Here is a 16,723-nt window from a genome sequence, read left to right on the forward strand (position 1 = left end):
GAAATCTTCAATTGTCCTTATTTTGTCTTTTAGCTGGTGTACAAATCCGATTACCACAAACTCCAAGGTCATATGATCTCCATGCCATTTACCCCCCAGACTATTCACTGCCGCTATGTTGGAGAAATTACTAGCGAGGTAAGTCATTATCTCCTCTTCGAAGGTCCTAGTTATCCCCAAATTGTCAATGCGTGATTACCCATACATTACTCACTGAACTATGTCTAATTATATCTACTAGAATAAGTACAAGGAAGACCTGCAATGGCTGAAAGGTCTGGGTTGCCTTTTGTATGACACTCCAGACATGGTGAGATCACGTCACCTCCGCAAACTCTGGGTAGGTAAAAATTATTTCTCAGTCTAGTCTATTGTCCTAGCTATTGCTCCTTGTGTACATAGTCTACTTGTCCTAGTTATTTCCTCTTCTGTAATCCTAACATACCTCTCTCTGCACCTTTTTTTCATCAGTCCCACTATCAGTACACCACGCCTGCTAAGAAGATGCTGGATAAATACAGCGTGGTCTTGGATACTCCAGAACACAGGACCATCCAGGAGCTGAAGACACATCTCAGTCAGGCAAGAACTTTACATTACTAAAAGTGTAATCCTTGTCTTACAATGGGACTTACAGTGGTACAGCGATATGGGGTGTGGAGATAGCATTCGTAACCTAGCCTGTCTTCCTGGGTAGCCCATCGGACCCAGAGGAGAACAGTAGCACTGTATGGGAGTGGTGTATGGGCAAAATGACCTACCGTATCATTGTACTTCCACAGTCATATAAGCAAGCTTTACAAAACGACCTCATTTAAAGTACTTTCATTTTTTTATACAGAATCTTGTAATAACTCCAAAAATTGTAGGGATATTATCATCATAGATATCTGTTTAGACATAAATATCTGATAGATTTGACTCCCACCTCTGGGACCCATACTTACCTCCAGAATGGGTGCCCACCAAACTCTGTCCCACCCAGAAAGGTTGCCACTGGCCATCACATCCAGGTGGAGAGTGAATGAAGAGGTGGTCATGTGGCTCTCTCCATTCACCTCTATGGGAGTCACAGAAACAGCCAAGCTTAAGAACTGTCCACATGCGACCACCTCACAAAGTGGAATGAGGGTTGGGGGCCAGAGGTGCAGCCCGCATCTATTAGAGATTTATGGCACATGGCTATACTATGAATACCATGAAAGATGGGAATTTTGCGTTAAAGATAATATATCATGTGGATATTTTTGCACTACCAAAATAAAATTTTGTCCTTTTTTTAATAAAATATAGGTTTTATTAGATTGACTTCTTGGCACTCTCAAAGGTTTAAACGGGTTGACTCATCTCAACATCCTCTTTCCATATGCTCTACTAAAAGGATTATTAAGAGATTTTTTAACTGATAGGTCATCAGTATCTGATTTGTGTGGGTCCAACATCTGGGATGTTTGAACTGTTTGAGAAGACACTGGTCGGACCTGCTTCAATTGAAAAAGGGGCTGTCAACATAAGAAAACTTTTAACCTGCGTATAATCATAACCTGACTCATAAGTAGCTCATTTTATCTATTATTATGTTTAGAAGATTTGGTGAATTAACATGGACCTTTTTATATATCTTTAGGTTGTATACCGCGCAGCTGGCAACAAGCAAAAATCTATCTATACATCAGTTATAGAAACTCCAGACTTCCTCAGAGCCAAGAAAGGACAACAAATTCAGAGCCAGGTAAAAAAAACAGAAACAAAACAAAAAAAAAATGATTTTGAAAATATCACAATGCATTAAATATGCAAACTTGTCACATGACTGTAATATGCCTATTTTTATTTTACCCCATAGTACCTGTATGTTGAGGTGGCATCCAAAGAAAGACCCCATCACCATGCAGGTGGACAGACCAAAGCCCTCAGTCTGGCTAAGCATGTCAAGGATTTCGTCAGCGAGGTAAGACTTCAAGCTTGAGATATGATTTAATGGAACCATGCCTAATCCTAATTCATATTAACTGGAGCTAGACAAGAAAAAATTATTGGTCAAACAGAACATTTCTGACCAGTGGGATCTCCAGCCGTCATTAAAATGGGGGTCCCTGAGTCTCCTTTGCAAATGGCGTAATAGTGCATGATCACTGTTTCGTTCACATCTATGGAACTGATGGACCTAAATGCACCTAAAATAAGAGATGAAACAATTTTATAAATAGTCTTGAATAAAAATCTCTTACAGATCCTATACAGTCCTATGTGTCTCCATGGTAACAGACTACAAATGAACCGTGTGTAGTCTGTATCTGCAGTTATCCTGCTTTCCATTTGAGACCTGCTTCTTGCTAACCTATTGAATATAGCTTAGAAGGAAGTAGAGACTGATGGATGGTGGATGAAAAATGAATGCATGTTAGATATGCTTAACACACATATGTATATAGCCTTTTTGAATATTTGTAAATCTGATAATACTATTCCTTTAGATATTTTGTTCACTGAAATTTCCATTCTTCTTTTTCAGAAAAAATACAAAGCTCAATACGAAAAGCTGAAGCACAAATATATAACAGTTGCTGATACTCCCATCATTTTGCGAGCCAAGAAAGCCTACCTCAATGCTAGTGATGTGAGTCTTGCATATGAGCTATAGTCTCTTATATGAATGCTATACAGTACTTCACTATACAGTGTGAAGACTTGGGTTCCTTGGGCCCACCAGACTGCCCACCCATCTTCTATAGAGAACCTGTGCACGTCCACTTTTAATTACATGGAAAACTTTGGACAGATCATCAATAAGGTCTATTTGTTTTTTTTGTGACTTAACCCATAAAACAGACCCTAGTGACAAGTGATTTGCTCTGAAGTGACCTCCCAATGGGGTTGTCTTCTGCTTGACCTTTCAGGGCTTTTTTTTGTCAGAGGCTCCGCCCTATAAAATACGGATCACCTTTTTTTAAGAATATAGGGGGACATTTATCAAATCTGCTATGCCAGTTTTGTGGCATAAAAATGTTGTAAGCTTTGTTGTGAGTTACATTTTGATGAAATTTTGTGACATTAGTTGAGCTTTGCCACAAAATTGGAGTGAGAAATTGGTCAGGAATACAGATTAGAACACTTTTATGGTTAATTTATGAAGTGCGACTTTTTTTTTAAAGTTGCATCTCCACACCAGGCAACCCCTTGGCGTAGTTTCACTGACAGTGGCGAAACCCCGTGACTCTTGTGTCAAATTTAATAAAACCTAGCACCATCTTTCTATATTTGGTGCAGATGCACAAAGCAACTCCACACTAAAAAAAATAGCCTCAAACACACCTACAATTATAAATGCCCCCCATAGTCTTTCATTTCATGGTAATACTAAAGTAAGAAAATATCTAATTTTGAACCGACGACTTGGTTACCTGCCATATTTATTGTACCTATTTGTACCAAGCTGTCAAATAACCCAATTTCTTGTAAAACGTGTCAGCTTGCCAGATCTGGCTATAAAATGTGGTTGGCTCTGGAAACAATTGTCTGTGGCAATTTTATCCAAACCACTTACTTTAAAAATAATAATAAGCATTTTCTTTTTAAATGCCCTACGTGTGGCACTATGCATATGTCAAGTCTGCCAATAAAAAATAATCATCCAATCTAAGCCAAATCAAATTTTTTTCATCAATTATTTACTAAAATAAATATATTTAATACATTTAAAAAATATATAAAAAATCCAGTCATTATTGTATCTAATTTTTTCATTTCTTATTAGCTTCAAGGGGACATTACCTAGTACTTAATAAAATGAATTACTTGATATTTATATTTATTAAATTTTTTTCTCATTTTTAGCTGCGCTATAAAGAAACCTTTGAACAAGCCAAAGGCAAGTACCACACCGTAAAGGATGCCTTGGATATCGTCTACCACCGCAAGGTTACTGACGACATCAGTAATGTAAGGATCTACATGCGTTTGGTTCAAAATTTTTATAAATCACAGTATAGCCTCCGATGATTATATTTGCCTTGTTGTTTTCTCTTTAGGTAAAATATAAAGAGAAATATGCCAGTCAGTTGGGCATTTGGAGATCCATCCCTGACCGTCCTGAGTACTTCCATCATCGTGCCGTCACCGACTCAGTTAGTGATGTGAGTAGAACAATTTCCATGATTACACATTATTAATACTTGTTGTTTGTAATAATTATTTTTACAAAGGGACCAAGAGATTCTCTTATTGTAACCAATTAGAAATTCCTTACATTTTTGCAAAAATGATACTTCAAATATGGTTGTATTTCTGTAGACAATACCACGTATCAGAGGTCTCATAGCCAGGGCTTTTTGGCAGTTGGGAAACCACAACTGCTAGAAGGCCCTAAGTCGGAGACCATAATTATTCTACAAACACCTAGAATATTATAATATAATATTTAGGCAGCCATAAGTGAGGGCTACATGGTTAAACTTACTGTACTTACTGTATCTATATATTGGACTTGGTTCTGGTAGGAAGGATCTTGGAACAGGTATATAGGAAATTACAGTTCCGTACTTTATTTAGATAACACATTTATATATAGTGCATTTGGATTATTGTAAATATTTTATGTGCTTAGAGGCTATGGACACCTTCAGGGCAACATTTTTTCTGATTACAATTTACTAATTTTAAGCTAAAAATCTTTTTTTCAGTTGGTCTATATTAAAAGTTTTAAACAGTTTTTGAGATACATCGGTTAAAAATCAGTCTGCAAGCTATCGCTTCTGTGTCCTGTCAGCTGACGGCGTATGTGAAGCCCTATCTCAGATTTCGTGACCTCATAAACACTCATTATAGCTAAACTTTTATAAAACTGATAATATCATAGCTTAAATGGGTTTTCCGGTATTTTAATATCGATGACCTATCCCCAGAATAGGTCATCAATATCAAATCGGCGGGGGTCCGACACCCGATACCTGGCACCCACGCTGATCAGCTGGTTGAAGAGAAGGCCGTGCTCCCTGCGAGAGCTGCCTTCCCTTCATTGTCTACCTGCTCGCCGTCGACATTGCATCGGTGAGCGGGTGTAATTACAATCCATCGCATTCTATTCAATTGGACGGCTTCTTTCTATTCAAGCGTAGCCGTCCCTTTGAAATGAATGGGATGGACTGTAATTACACCTTCTCACCGCTGCGATGTTGACGGGGAGCAGGTAAACAATGAAGGGAAGGCAGCACTCGCACAGAGCACGGCCTTCTCTTCAACCAGCTGATCAGCGGGGGTGCCGGGTGTCGGACCCCCACCGATCTGATATTGATGACTTATCCTGTGGATAGGTCATCAGTATTAAAATCCCAGAAAAACCCTTTAGATGAGTGTTCATGAGGTGAGGAGATCAGAGATAAGGCTTCACATGAGCCGTCAGCTGATGTAAGCAATAGTCTGTAAACAGAGTGATTTCTAACCCCTGTATCTCAAAAACTGCAGAAAACTTTTAATAACTTTCTATTGAAAAATGATTAAAATGCAATAAGAAAATTGCCCAAAAGGTGTCCATAACCTTTAACGGTGGAATCATTTTCCACAATGCTCTACACTGCAGACACTCCATGCGAATACATATATGTCTGCCAAGTAGGGAGCCTGTTAAAAATCGGACCCTGCCTACTTGTGTTAGTCCTGCCTGCTGAAAATTTGGACTCATGGTCTACACATCTATGGGGACATATATTACCCCCTATACACCAGAAAACTGGCACGGAAAAAAAAAACACAAAGTTTGGCGCATGCCATACTTCTGCAAAATTTTCAACTCTTGGGGGAAAGGGTTGAAGCCTCACTTACCACTTTTCCAAAAAGTGAGTGGAGCCGCGCAGGGAGCATGTGGTGGCAGATTTGTTATAATCCATGCAGGGTAATGTCCATAGATTATAGCGGAAATCTACACCAGCTCTCTTGATGGTTAAGATTTCCGTTTTTGCGCACGGACCTGCAGAGATGCACCACAATTATGAAGACGCATGTGTCTCATAATAATTGTGGTACATCTGACGCCAAAGGAGGAATGGTTAAGACTGGCGTGTAATACGCTGGTCTTAGTAAATGCCCCCTTTAGTGTCCAATTCAATGCAGCGTCTTCCTGTAGTTCATTGATTTAGTAGGGCTAATTAACTGTCTGTCAGTGTTATCTGAGGACACTTTATGGCAGTGTTATTAATACACTTTATGACTGCCATTATTTGGCATTATTTTGGCACCATCCAACATGAGGCTGGCTCAGACGAGGATTTCCCTTCACATCCATGAATCTGACGTACTTAGAGAGTACATTCCAAGCACATTGCATCCATCGACAATGAGTTAGCAAAGCTTTAAAAGTTTGGGATATACAGAATACAATAATAAAGCACATACTAATAGTCGGTCCATGGAACTGATTTCATTTGTGTTTGTCTCCAGGCTGAAAGCTCTTCACAACTAAAGCTAATTAAAATAGAGAAAATTACATTGTGAAGAGCTGTTTGGTTGATTGGATCTTACCTGAACTGGGTGATTAACAAGACATTGTAAACAATGCTATTAAAAGAATATAAAAACAAGACATAAAAAGGCACAATGATATAATACAGCACGGTCCATCTTTACATCTAGTCAATTCGTTTTATCAGATGCACAAAACAAACTATGAATGGATGTACAGTACATCATATAATGTAATTGGCGTATCACTAGATCTCGTGAGGAAACCCTGTTTCAGATTGATCACTTGATTGATGCAGATCCAGCTTCCGAAACCCCGCTGAGCTGTGATTTCTGAGGGAAATTCAAATGAGAATATAAAGGGTTCCTTTCACATGGATGAGATGTGTCAGGCAATTATCGGGAATGAACCAGACATTCCCGATAATTGCCTGATCGGCAGCAATCACCTCTGATGTATAGAGCGATCGATACAGTGATCGCTTTTCCCCATAGAAAATCTTTGTTCTTGGGCAGCAGACCGCTCTTTAGATAGTATGAGCTGCTGCGCAGGAACACTGATTTTTTGTGCCGGCGGCACGACACGATCACCTGATAAACGAGGGCTTGCGCATTCATAGGGTGATCTCCCGGGCACGTTTTACACAGGCTGATTATCGGGAATGAATGTTTCTACAAATGCTCGTCCCTGATAATTGGCCTGATGATCAGTCCATGTAAAAGGACCTTGACATATGAATGACCTATAGGCACCATGTTATGAATACAGTCATGTGAAAAAATTAGGACACCCTTTGAAAGCATGTGGTTTTTTGTAACATTTTTAATAAATGGTTATTTCATCTCCGTTTCAACAATACAGAGAGATTAAAGTAATCCGACTAAACAAAGAAAACTGAAGAAAAGTCTTTTCAAGATCTTCTGTAAATGTCATTCTACAAAAATGCCTATTCTAACTGAGGAAAAAGATAGGACACCCTTGCCCCTAATAGCGAGTGTTACCTCCTTTGGCTGAAATAACTGCAGTGAGACGGTTCTTGTAGCCATCTACCAGTCTTCGACATCGGTCTGAGGAAATTTTACCCCACTCCTCAATGCAGAACTTTTTCAGCTGTGAGATGTTTGAGGGGTTTCTTGCACGTACAGCCCTTTTCAAGTCACCCCACAGCATCTCAATGGGATTCAAATCTGGACTTTGACTTGGCCATTCCAGGACTCTCCATTTCTTCTTTTTCAGCCAATCTTTGGTTGATTTACTAGTATGTTTTGGGTCATTGTTATGTTGCATGGTCCAGTTCCGCTTCAGCTTTAATTTTCTAACTGATGGTCTCACATGTTCTTCAAGCACCTTCTGATACACAGTAGAATTCATCGTGGATTCTATGATGGTGAGCTGACCAGGTCCTGCTGCAGCAAAGCAGCCCCAAACCATGACACTTCCACCTCCATGCTTCACAGTTGGTATGAGGTTCTTTTCTTGGAATGCTGTGTTTGGTTTACGCCAAACATGTCCTCTGCTGTTGTGTCCAAATAATTCAATTTTGGACTCATCTGTCCAAAGAACATTATTCCAGAAGTCCTGGTCTTTGTCAACTTTATCGCTGGCAAATGTCAGTCTGGCCTCGATGTTTCTCTTGGAAAGCAAAGGTTTCCTCCTTGCACACCTCCCATGCAAGTTAAACTTGTACAGTCTCTTTCTGATTGTAGAGGCATGTACTTCTACATCAACAGTAGCCAGAGCCTGCTGTAGTTCTCGAGATGACACTTTAGGGTTTTTGGATACCTCTTTTAGCATCTTGCGGTCTGCTCTTGGGGTGAACTTGCTGGGGCGACCAGTCCTGGGCATGTTGGCAGTTGTTTTGAAAGCCCTCCACTTGTAGACTATCTTCCGGACAGTGGAATGGCTGATTTCAAAATCTTTTGAGATCTTTTTAAATCCCTTCCCAGACTCATAGGCTGCTACAATCTTTTTTCTGAAGTCCTCTGACAGCTCTTTTGCTCTCACCATGGTGCTCACTCTCACTTCAACAGTCAGGAGCACACCAAACTAAATGTCTGAGGTTTAAATAGGGCAAGCCTCATTCAACATGCAGAGTAACGATCTACTAATTATGTGCACCTGGTGTGATATACCTGTGTGAGATCTGAGCCAATTTAAGAGGGAATACATGTGAGGGTGTCCTATCTTTTTCCTCAGTTAGAATAGGCATTTTTGTAGAATGACATTTACAGAAGATCTTGAAAAGACTTTTCTTCAGTTTTCTTTGTTTAGTTGGATTACTTTAATCTCTCTGTATTGTTGAAACGGAGATGAAATAACCATTTATTAAAAATGTTACAAAAAACCACATGCTTTCAAAGGGTGTCCTAATTTTTTCACATGACTGTATATGTGTAATGCAGCATGCATGGCATGAGGCCCAAGACTGTACGTCTGTGAGTTACCTGTTCTGTGACTGAAGAACATGCACAAGAACTGAATGATTTGAAAAGAAATACTAACTATATATATTTTTGCCTGCAGTTCAAGTACAAAGAAGATTTGACCTGGCTTAAGGGTTTTGGCTGCTATGCCTGGGATACCCCCGATTTTACTCTTGCGGGACAAAACAAAAAACTCTACAGTGGAGTAAGTACGGAGACATCCATCTCACCTGGCTGAGCTATTACATTACAGTTGCTTCAAAACTGTTGATTTGTATTTACTCGTTATTTAAGACTTGGTACAAAAATGAACACTTAGTATAATCATATCTACGAGAGATGACACTGCAGACTTCATAGCTGGGGACGTAGCAGGTAACTATGGGGACCCATAGCAAAACTGAGCAACTCAAGACAACCTTTTTGTGCTCTCCGCTCTGTCCCGTTTCTTTTTCTCCTTACATTGGTCCCCCAGTAATCTGTAATTTACACTCTCCCCTTCCATCATCGATCCTGATCGTTCACTGCACTTCAAGTTTTCAACTCCATCCGGACCACCTTGTTCACTGGCCCCCATAGAAGCTGCTGTCATTTACAGCTAGGTTCCTGTAGATTTACGTCAATATAGATCAATTCATAAAGACCACGTAGGTCTAATTTTAATTACTCCTCTAGGCCTTTATCCAAAAGGTCAAACATGCAATTTAAACAAAAATTTTGTGTGTGCTTCTGCAGTATGTATAATAGTTACCTACAGTATCACAAGCCTTGATAGAGGTCTTTATCATAAACCACCTTCATGTCCCTCCCGAAGGGAATTACCACCAATTCCCCCATTGGGCAAGTGAACTTTGAGGCAGCTCTGAGATACTTTAAGAAATATTCTAGGATTTTACTACTGATGCCATGACTTCTGGATAGGTCCTCATTATCTGATCAGCGTGGTTCTGACACCCCACACTCCCGCCATTCAGCTCTTTCAGAGTAGCTACGGCATCAGAAGTCGGTGCCAGAATTGCACAGCTACGTCCATTGTATACTGGATGGAGCTAGTTACTACTGAAGTGAATACTGCATTATCCGTCTCTGTCTCCTACACAATGGATGGAGCTATGCAGTTCTGGCTCCAACTTCCGGTGCTGTAGGTACTCTGAAACGGCTGATTGGTGGGAGTGCTGGGTGTCCGATCCCACCGATCAGATACTGATGGCCTATCCTAAGTGTAAAATAATTTGGATAACAGAAAACTTACTGAATGATTTATGTTTCTTTCTTCCTCAGTACAAGTACCGTCAGTCTTTTGAAAAGACCAAGTCAATATTCAAACCCACTGTCGATACTCCTCTGCTCAGCCACTTCAAATATGCATCTCAGCTGGTGAACGAGGTAAGGTGATCGGAGAAAGAACAGCCTTTAGGATGCTCATTTCTGGTTACAATCACCCTAAAAAGATATTTTTAGTTTATACCACTATGTTTTATTTACTATTATTTTAAAGCTTTTTTTTTTTTTACATAGCATATTCATATCTACCATTACTTGAGGTAGTTGAAGTTCTACCACCATAAAAACTGTAAAAAAAATTACCCAAAAATTACAGTTTTACAATTGAAAACCATATAAGATGATGTTAATGGGGCCATAAGCCTTAGAATAATATTACAACTATTATTTAAAAATAATTCTGTGTAAATGTATGTAACTTTATAGCTCCTTTTTTCAACGTAAAAAAAAAGACAATAATAATGTTATGAACTCCAAGCTGCATCTCAGCCAGTGTCACTTTAAATGAAAATTACAGATTTCATTGATTTAAATTTTATAAATTTTAAATTGTATTCATTTTTAGAATATTATTGCTTATTGTCTTTGTTTTCTTTTACTTTGATTCCATTTTGTTTGCAAACTATAAGATTTTTTGTTATACAGTATGTAATCCAATTTGTATATCTTATTATTTTAAGTTAATTTAAGTTTAAAGGCTACAGACACTTTCAGGGCCATTTTTTTATGATTGCGTTTTACTCTTTTTGGGTTAAAAATATATATTTTTTTACAACTGGTCTTTACTAAACAATTTCAGCAGTTTTTGTGATCCATGCAGTTAAAAATCCACTGCACACAGCTCACGTGAAGCCTTATTTCTGATCTCCTGACCTCATAAACACTCATTACCACTAGAGATGGCCTTGCGGTTCTCCCGGCGGTCGTTTTGCGGCGAACTTTGCTCGTTCGCGATTCGCCGAACGGGCGAGCATATGGCAATGTCCGCCGGCGCCATATTCTTTTACATTGTGAAGAACTTTGACCCATGACACATCCATCAAGTGGTACAGGACAGCCAATTGAGACGTTTCAGCATATGGACATACCCCCTACCTTATAAATAAACCTGATCTGGCCACCATTTTTTGCCAGTGTAGGGAGAGGTTGCTGTGTGGAGCAGGGACAGACTGTTAGGGACACCAAACGCTAGCTAATAGGGCCATAAAAGTCCTTTTAAGGTCTGGTATAGGTGTGCTATCGATAGGTGTGATACACAGAGGGGTGCGATATACTTATAATGTACTTTCTAACATAAAAAGTATATTATAGTGCATTTGTATTGTGCAGCAGTTGTGTGCGGTTCTGCTGCGTTACCGCAGCTACACAGAGGGACAAACAACATTGGAACAAATAATTTCTACTGGTGTGATATACCAGTTGCCCCCCCAAAAAACTGATTGAAGCTGGGGTGTGATATACCAATTATATACTTTCTATATAGTGCATTCAGGTAGTGCAGCATTTGTTTGTGGTTTTTCTGCGTTACCGCAGCTACACAGAGTGACAAACAACATTGGAACAAATAATTTCTACTGGTGTGATATACCAGTTGCCCCCCCAAAAAAGTGGGCTACAGTAAAATTATTATTCAGTGAACGCATAATGTACCTCGAGCCACATAATCACAATTTCTTTTATGTCAGGTGAATGCCTAATTTTTAAGGCCCGTACTTCTGTGGCCTAAAATAAAAATTTTCTAGGCTCCAACAGGGCACATTTCAGAGAATTTCCCTTTAAGACGCATAATAATGGCCCCTGATTAAGATACATATTTTTTGTTGGGATTTTTGCCATTGATCCCCCTCTAGTATGTCACTGTCCATGTTGTGGGACTATTTGTACACTTCTACTAAGTATTTGGTGGCTGCAAATATGAGCTGAAGGTTTTTCAGGTTCGCCTGCCATTAAAGTAAATGGGGCCCGCCGCAAACTTGCGGTTCGCGAATATTTGATCGCGTTCGCGCAATCGAGTTCGCGAACCATACCGGCCGATGTTTGTCCATCACTAATTACCACTAAACTCAAACTGATAAGAACTAAACTGATATGAATATGGCTTAAATAAGTGTTTCTGAGGTCAGGAGATCAGAGATAAGGCTTCACAGAACTCACCGTAGGCAGTATGATTTCTAGCCCAAAATGAGTAAAATGTAATCATAAAAAAATTGCCCTGAAGGTTTCCATAGCCTTTAAGTTACCTACATTTTTAATTTTTTTTTATATGATTTTTTAATTAGTGTTAATATTGTGTATATATATATATATATATAGTTTTATATGCTTTAAATGTCTTTTGTTTATCATTTATTATTGTCATGATTTTTATTTATACATCTGTCATTTTAAGATGTTAAAGTATCAGTCAGTGGCATTGTTGTCAAGATGACAATAATTATTATTTACGATGATGATGATTATTATCTTATTGAGTTTGAAGGTTGCCATGAAGGTCTTCGTCCACATAATTATATTTATTGATATTTTAAAATCCAAAGGTAATGTTTCTTTAAAAAAAATGTTCTGAAAAATATGCTGCTATTAAACTATAACCCAATATGCTGTTCTGAGCAGAAATTATACAAAGCTGCTTTTGAGAAGGAGAAAACACATTACAGCGTTGTGGTGGATGATCCTAGACACCTTCTGGCTAAAAGTGCAAGTGAACAGATTAGTCAGGTAACGAAGCTGCCCGGTGGCGGCGGCGGCGGCACGCTGTGGCCTGTGGCCATTCTGTTCTTTGTCTGTGTAGGGCGTCTTCAGGATAGGGTGTCTCATTTTCAACTGTGCCACTCAAATGTCTCGTTCATATTTGAGTGAGCCTTCAAAGAATGCTGTATGTACTCTGAAATATACATGGCAAACCTTTCTAAAACAAAATATACAGATCTGAAATGATAAAATGGAATCTGCTAAATCTAAAAATTATTAAAGATTTTAAAATAAACACAATATTTTTCTACATCCTAATGTTTGCCACGTAATTCCTCAGTACATAGAGTATCTCCGCCTACATCCCTTCCGATGCATTTCAAGGGATCTAGAGCTGTCTTACATGTCTTTTCTGTACTTTGTTGGTCTTTGCATGAACAGAAAAAGTACAAATCTAAGGCCAAGATCCTGCTCCAACATGGATGCAATGAAATTCGAAGGCCAGACATGATACGGGCAATGTACAACACCAGTATGTGGAGTCAGGTAATATGAAAAGTGAAAAATGCATGCTTCACTCTATGCTACAGTATTTCCAACATTGAAGTGCAGCTTTCATCCTACCTATAAGAATGCTGCCATACTGCGCACTAATACAGCTGTAATATACCACGCTCTTAGACGACATGCGCTTAATCTTAGAATAGCTATTGGTGGCAATTAAAACGCTAAATGTATAGTAACTGCAAATGCTCTGTGCACATTAGCATTGTGGTCACTTCTGTTGAAGGGGGTGTCCAAGTTCAAGGAGAACCCAACACAGTGATGCCAATGGTGTCTGCTGAGTTTCGGTCAGGGTTGCTGCGTTTTTGACTGATGTTTTTGAGACTGGTATTCTTAACGTCAAAAACATGGGATCTTATTGTCCCAAACTGAATGAAGACTCTTAAAAATTCTCTTAATTTTAAAAAAATCACCTTACTTTCCCCAGCTCTCTCCAATCTAGCTGTGACACATTTTTTAGCTGCAGCAGTGAAGTCCCATATGCAGCACGTGACCACTGCACCCAGCCACTGGTCTCAGTGATGTGTGCCAGAAGAAGGCTGAGGCCAGTGATTGGCTGCAGCAGTATATGGGATGTCATGGCTGCAGCACTATATGGGATGTCATGGCTGCAGCAGTATGTGGGATGTCATGGCTGCAGCAGTATATGGGATGTCATGGCTGCAGCAGTATATGGGATGTCATGGCTGCAGCACTATATGGGAGGTCATGGCTGCAGCAGTATATGGGAGGTCATGGCTGCAGCAGTATATGGGAGGTCATGGCTGCAGCAGTATATGGGATGTCATGGCTGCAGCAGTATATGGGATGTCATGGCTGCAGCACTATATGGGATGTCATGGCTGCAGCAGTATATGGGATGTCATGGCTGCAGCACTATATGGGATGTCATGGCTGCAGCAGTATATGGGATGTCATGGCTGCAGCAGTATATGGGAGGTCATGGCTGCAGCAGTATATGGGAGGTCATGGCTGCAGCAGTATATGGGAGGTCATGGCTGCAGCAGTATATGGGATGTCATGGCTGCAGCAGTATGTGGGATGTCATGGCTGCAGCAGTATGTGGGATGTCATGGCTGCAGCAGTATATGGGATGTCATGGCTGCAGCAGTATATGGGATGTCATGGCTGCAGCAGTATAAGGGATGTCATGGCTGCAGCAGTATATGGGATGTCATGGCTGCAGCAGTATGTGGGATGTCATGGCTGCAGCAGTATATGGGATGTCATGGCGGCAGCAGTATATGGGATGTCATGGCTGCAGCAGTATATGGGATGTCATGGCTGCAGCAGTATATGGGATGTCATGGCTGCAGCAGTATATGGGATGTCATGGCTGCAGCAGTATGTGAAATGTCATGGCTGCAGCAGTATATCGGATGTCATGGCTGCAGCAGTATATCGGATGTCATGGCTGCAGCAGTATATCGGATGTCATGGCTGCAGCAGTATATGGGATGTCATGGCTGCAGCAGTATATGGGATGTCATGGCTGCAGCAGTATATGGGATGTCATGGCTGCAGCAGTATATGGGATGTCATGGCTGCAGCAGTATATCGGATGTCATGGCTGCAGCAGTATATGGGATGTCATGGCTGCAGCAGTATATGGGATGTCATGGCTGCAGCAGTATATGGGATGTCATGGCTGCAGCAGTATATGGGATGTCATGGCTGCAGCAGTATATGGGATGTCATGGCTGCAGCAGTATATGGGATGTCATGGCTGCAGCCGAAACAATACAACACGGCGGAGAGAACAAACAGAAAAGCGCAGTGGTAGTGGATCGGAGGGGGCTTGGGAAGGTAAGTTCCCATCAGTTCGAAACAATAAAAGAAGAACTCGGACAAACGAATTACGGTGTCATGTTTTTGACAGAAAGAATAGCATAGTCTAACAATCATCTGTCAAAAACACAGCAACCCCTTGCTCTTCCTGCTTCCTCTTCAAGCCCTACGCACTCCTTCGAGACAGGACCAGAATACAGCATAGTCATCTCACTGCCAATCAAGAAGGAGATGCTAGTAGAGGAAGGAGGAGGAAGAAGAAGGGTGCACAGAGCGGCTTGGGCAGGCCTTGGTGCACTTAACTGCTTATTTACATATGGATTTTAAAAAAAAAATTCTCGAGAATGAAGCAACAGATTGCTAGGTGAAAGGTATCATTGCATTGAGCTGAGCTAGTCCTATCAGGCATTGTGCCTGGTTTGTAGTGAATTCCTGGTGACAGCCTCCCTTTAAGTAATGGCATGTACTAGCGAAATGCTATCTCCTTATGAGATGTGAAACCTTATCTCACAGTGAAAGGGTTTTGGATTTGAACCCGAGGGCCCCTGTTTTTGTAGAGCCCTGCATTCATCTTATATATAACCAGATCAGTCTACCAATCGGGGGCTTCGACAACCCACGGTCACGGAAATTTTTGCCATTTGTGTCAGTCCTTCAATATATGTTATCAGCGTAGACTCCTTTAAGAGGCATTCTGTTTTTGCTCCGTCCTAATACATGTCTATAGAGCCAAATAACAGTTCCGTTTGTTTCCGTTATACATGACGGAAAAAATAGTCCTGTCGAACCCGCCCTTATGTGAAATCTGCCAGTTATAGGCTTGGCTTTTATTTTCCAATCTCGCACACGGAATATTAACGTATCTAATGTATAGCGGCGGCTCAGACTGCCTCAATGTACGGGGGTCAGGTCCAACTGCAAATCTCACCGGTTTCATGATGAGCAATGAGCAATTTAATTCCTGTCAATAAGCGTGCAGAGCCTCGCAGCGCGCAGCGTATCTGTCAGTGTTAAGAGCCCTTATCCCACTCATCGGATAAGTAACAGCTTCTGTGTAGAAGCAATCTAATCTGGACCACTCACACGGACAGGCAAGTGTAATTGTGTCACTAAGGAGATGTAACGTGGGAGTGATGAGACTGCACCACTACAATGGAATAATCAATCCTCAGTCTGAATGGGACGGAGAAAGGTAGCAGCGCGCACCCACTGCGGTTCGGGCACATGGGGGGAGCGCCTCGTTATTGAATTAAACCTGGCGATCCCATCCATCTCGCATGCTGGGTGTGTTTCAGAAAAGTTGGTGTTAGCTGTAGATGTGTATCGTCTGGTGTCTGTGGTCGACGTCCGTGTCTGTGTGTTGCATGGTGTGAGGAGGCTTCAGTGGATTGCTGTGAAGATTGATGGCTTTGTGGCTCATACACATGTACACAGCAGACATGTACGGCATGCTGATCTGACATGTACCTGTTGTGCTATAGTATGGCTGCTGCTGTGTAAAATGTACTATTTTATA

General features: G+C 40.6%; 1 protein-coding gene across 10 annotated transcripts in view; it reads left to right on the forward strand.

The window, feature by feature from the left end:
- The window catches only part of NEB (nebulin), a 169,316-nt gene that overhangs the window by 96,683 nt on the left and 55,910 nt on the right, over positions 1 to 16,723 (forward strand). For all 10 annotated transcript variants that reach the window (XM_040441352.1, XM_040441354.1, XM_040441357.1 and 7 more), the window contains 11 exons: positions 34 to 138; positions 242 to 340; positions 472 to 582; positions 1,628 to 1,732; positions 1,847 to 1,951; positions 2,516 to 2,620; positions 3,838 to 3,942; positions 4,032 to 4,136; positions 8,981 to 9,085; positions 10,162 to 10,266; positions 13,297 to 13,401. In XM_040441352.1, coding sequence (XP_040297286.1) covers positions 34 to 138; positions 242 to 340; positions 472 to 582; positions 1,628 to 1,732; positions 1,847 to 1,951; positions 2,516 to 2,620; positions 3,838 to 3,942; positions 4,032 to 4,136; positions 8,981 to 9,085; positions 10,162 to 10,266; positions 13,297 to 13,401 — 1,155 coding nt within the window. The remainder of the gene's footprint in view (positions 1 to 33; positions 139 to 241; positions 341 to 471; positions 583 to 1,627; positions 1,733 to 1,846; positions 1,952 to 2,515; positions 2,621 to 3,837; positions 3,943 to 4,031; positions 4,137 to 8,980; positions 9,086 to 10,161; positions 10,267 to 13,296; positions 13,402 to 16,723) is intronic.

Source organism: Bufo bufo, chromosome 7 (assembly GCF_905171765.1).
Source record: "Bufo bufo chromosome 7, aBufBuf1.1, whole genome shotgun sequence".
NCBI classification, from domain to species: Eukaryota; Metazoa; Chordata; class Amphibia; order Anura; family Bufonidae; genus Bufo; species Bufo bufo.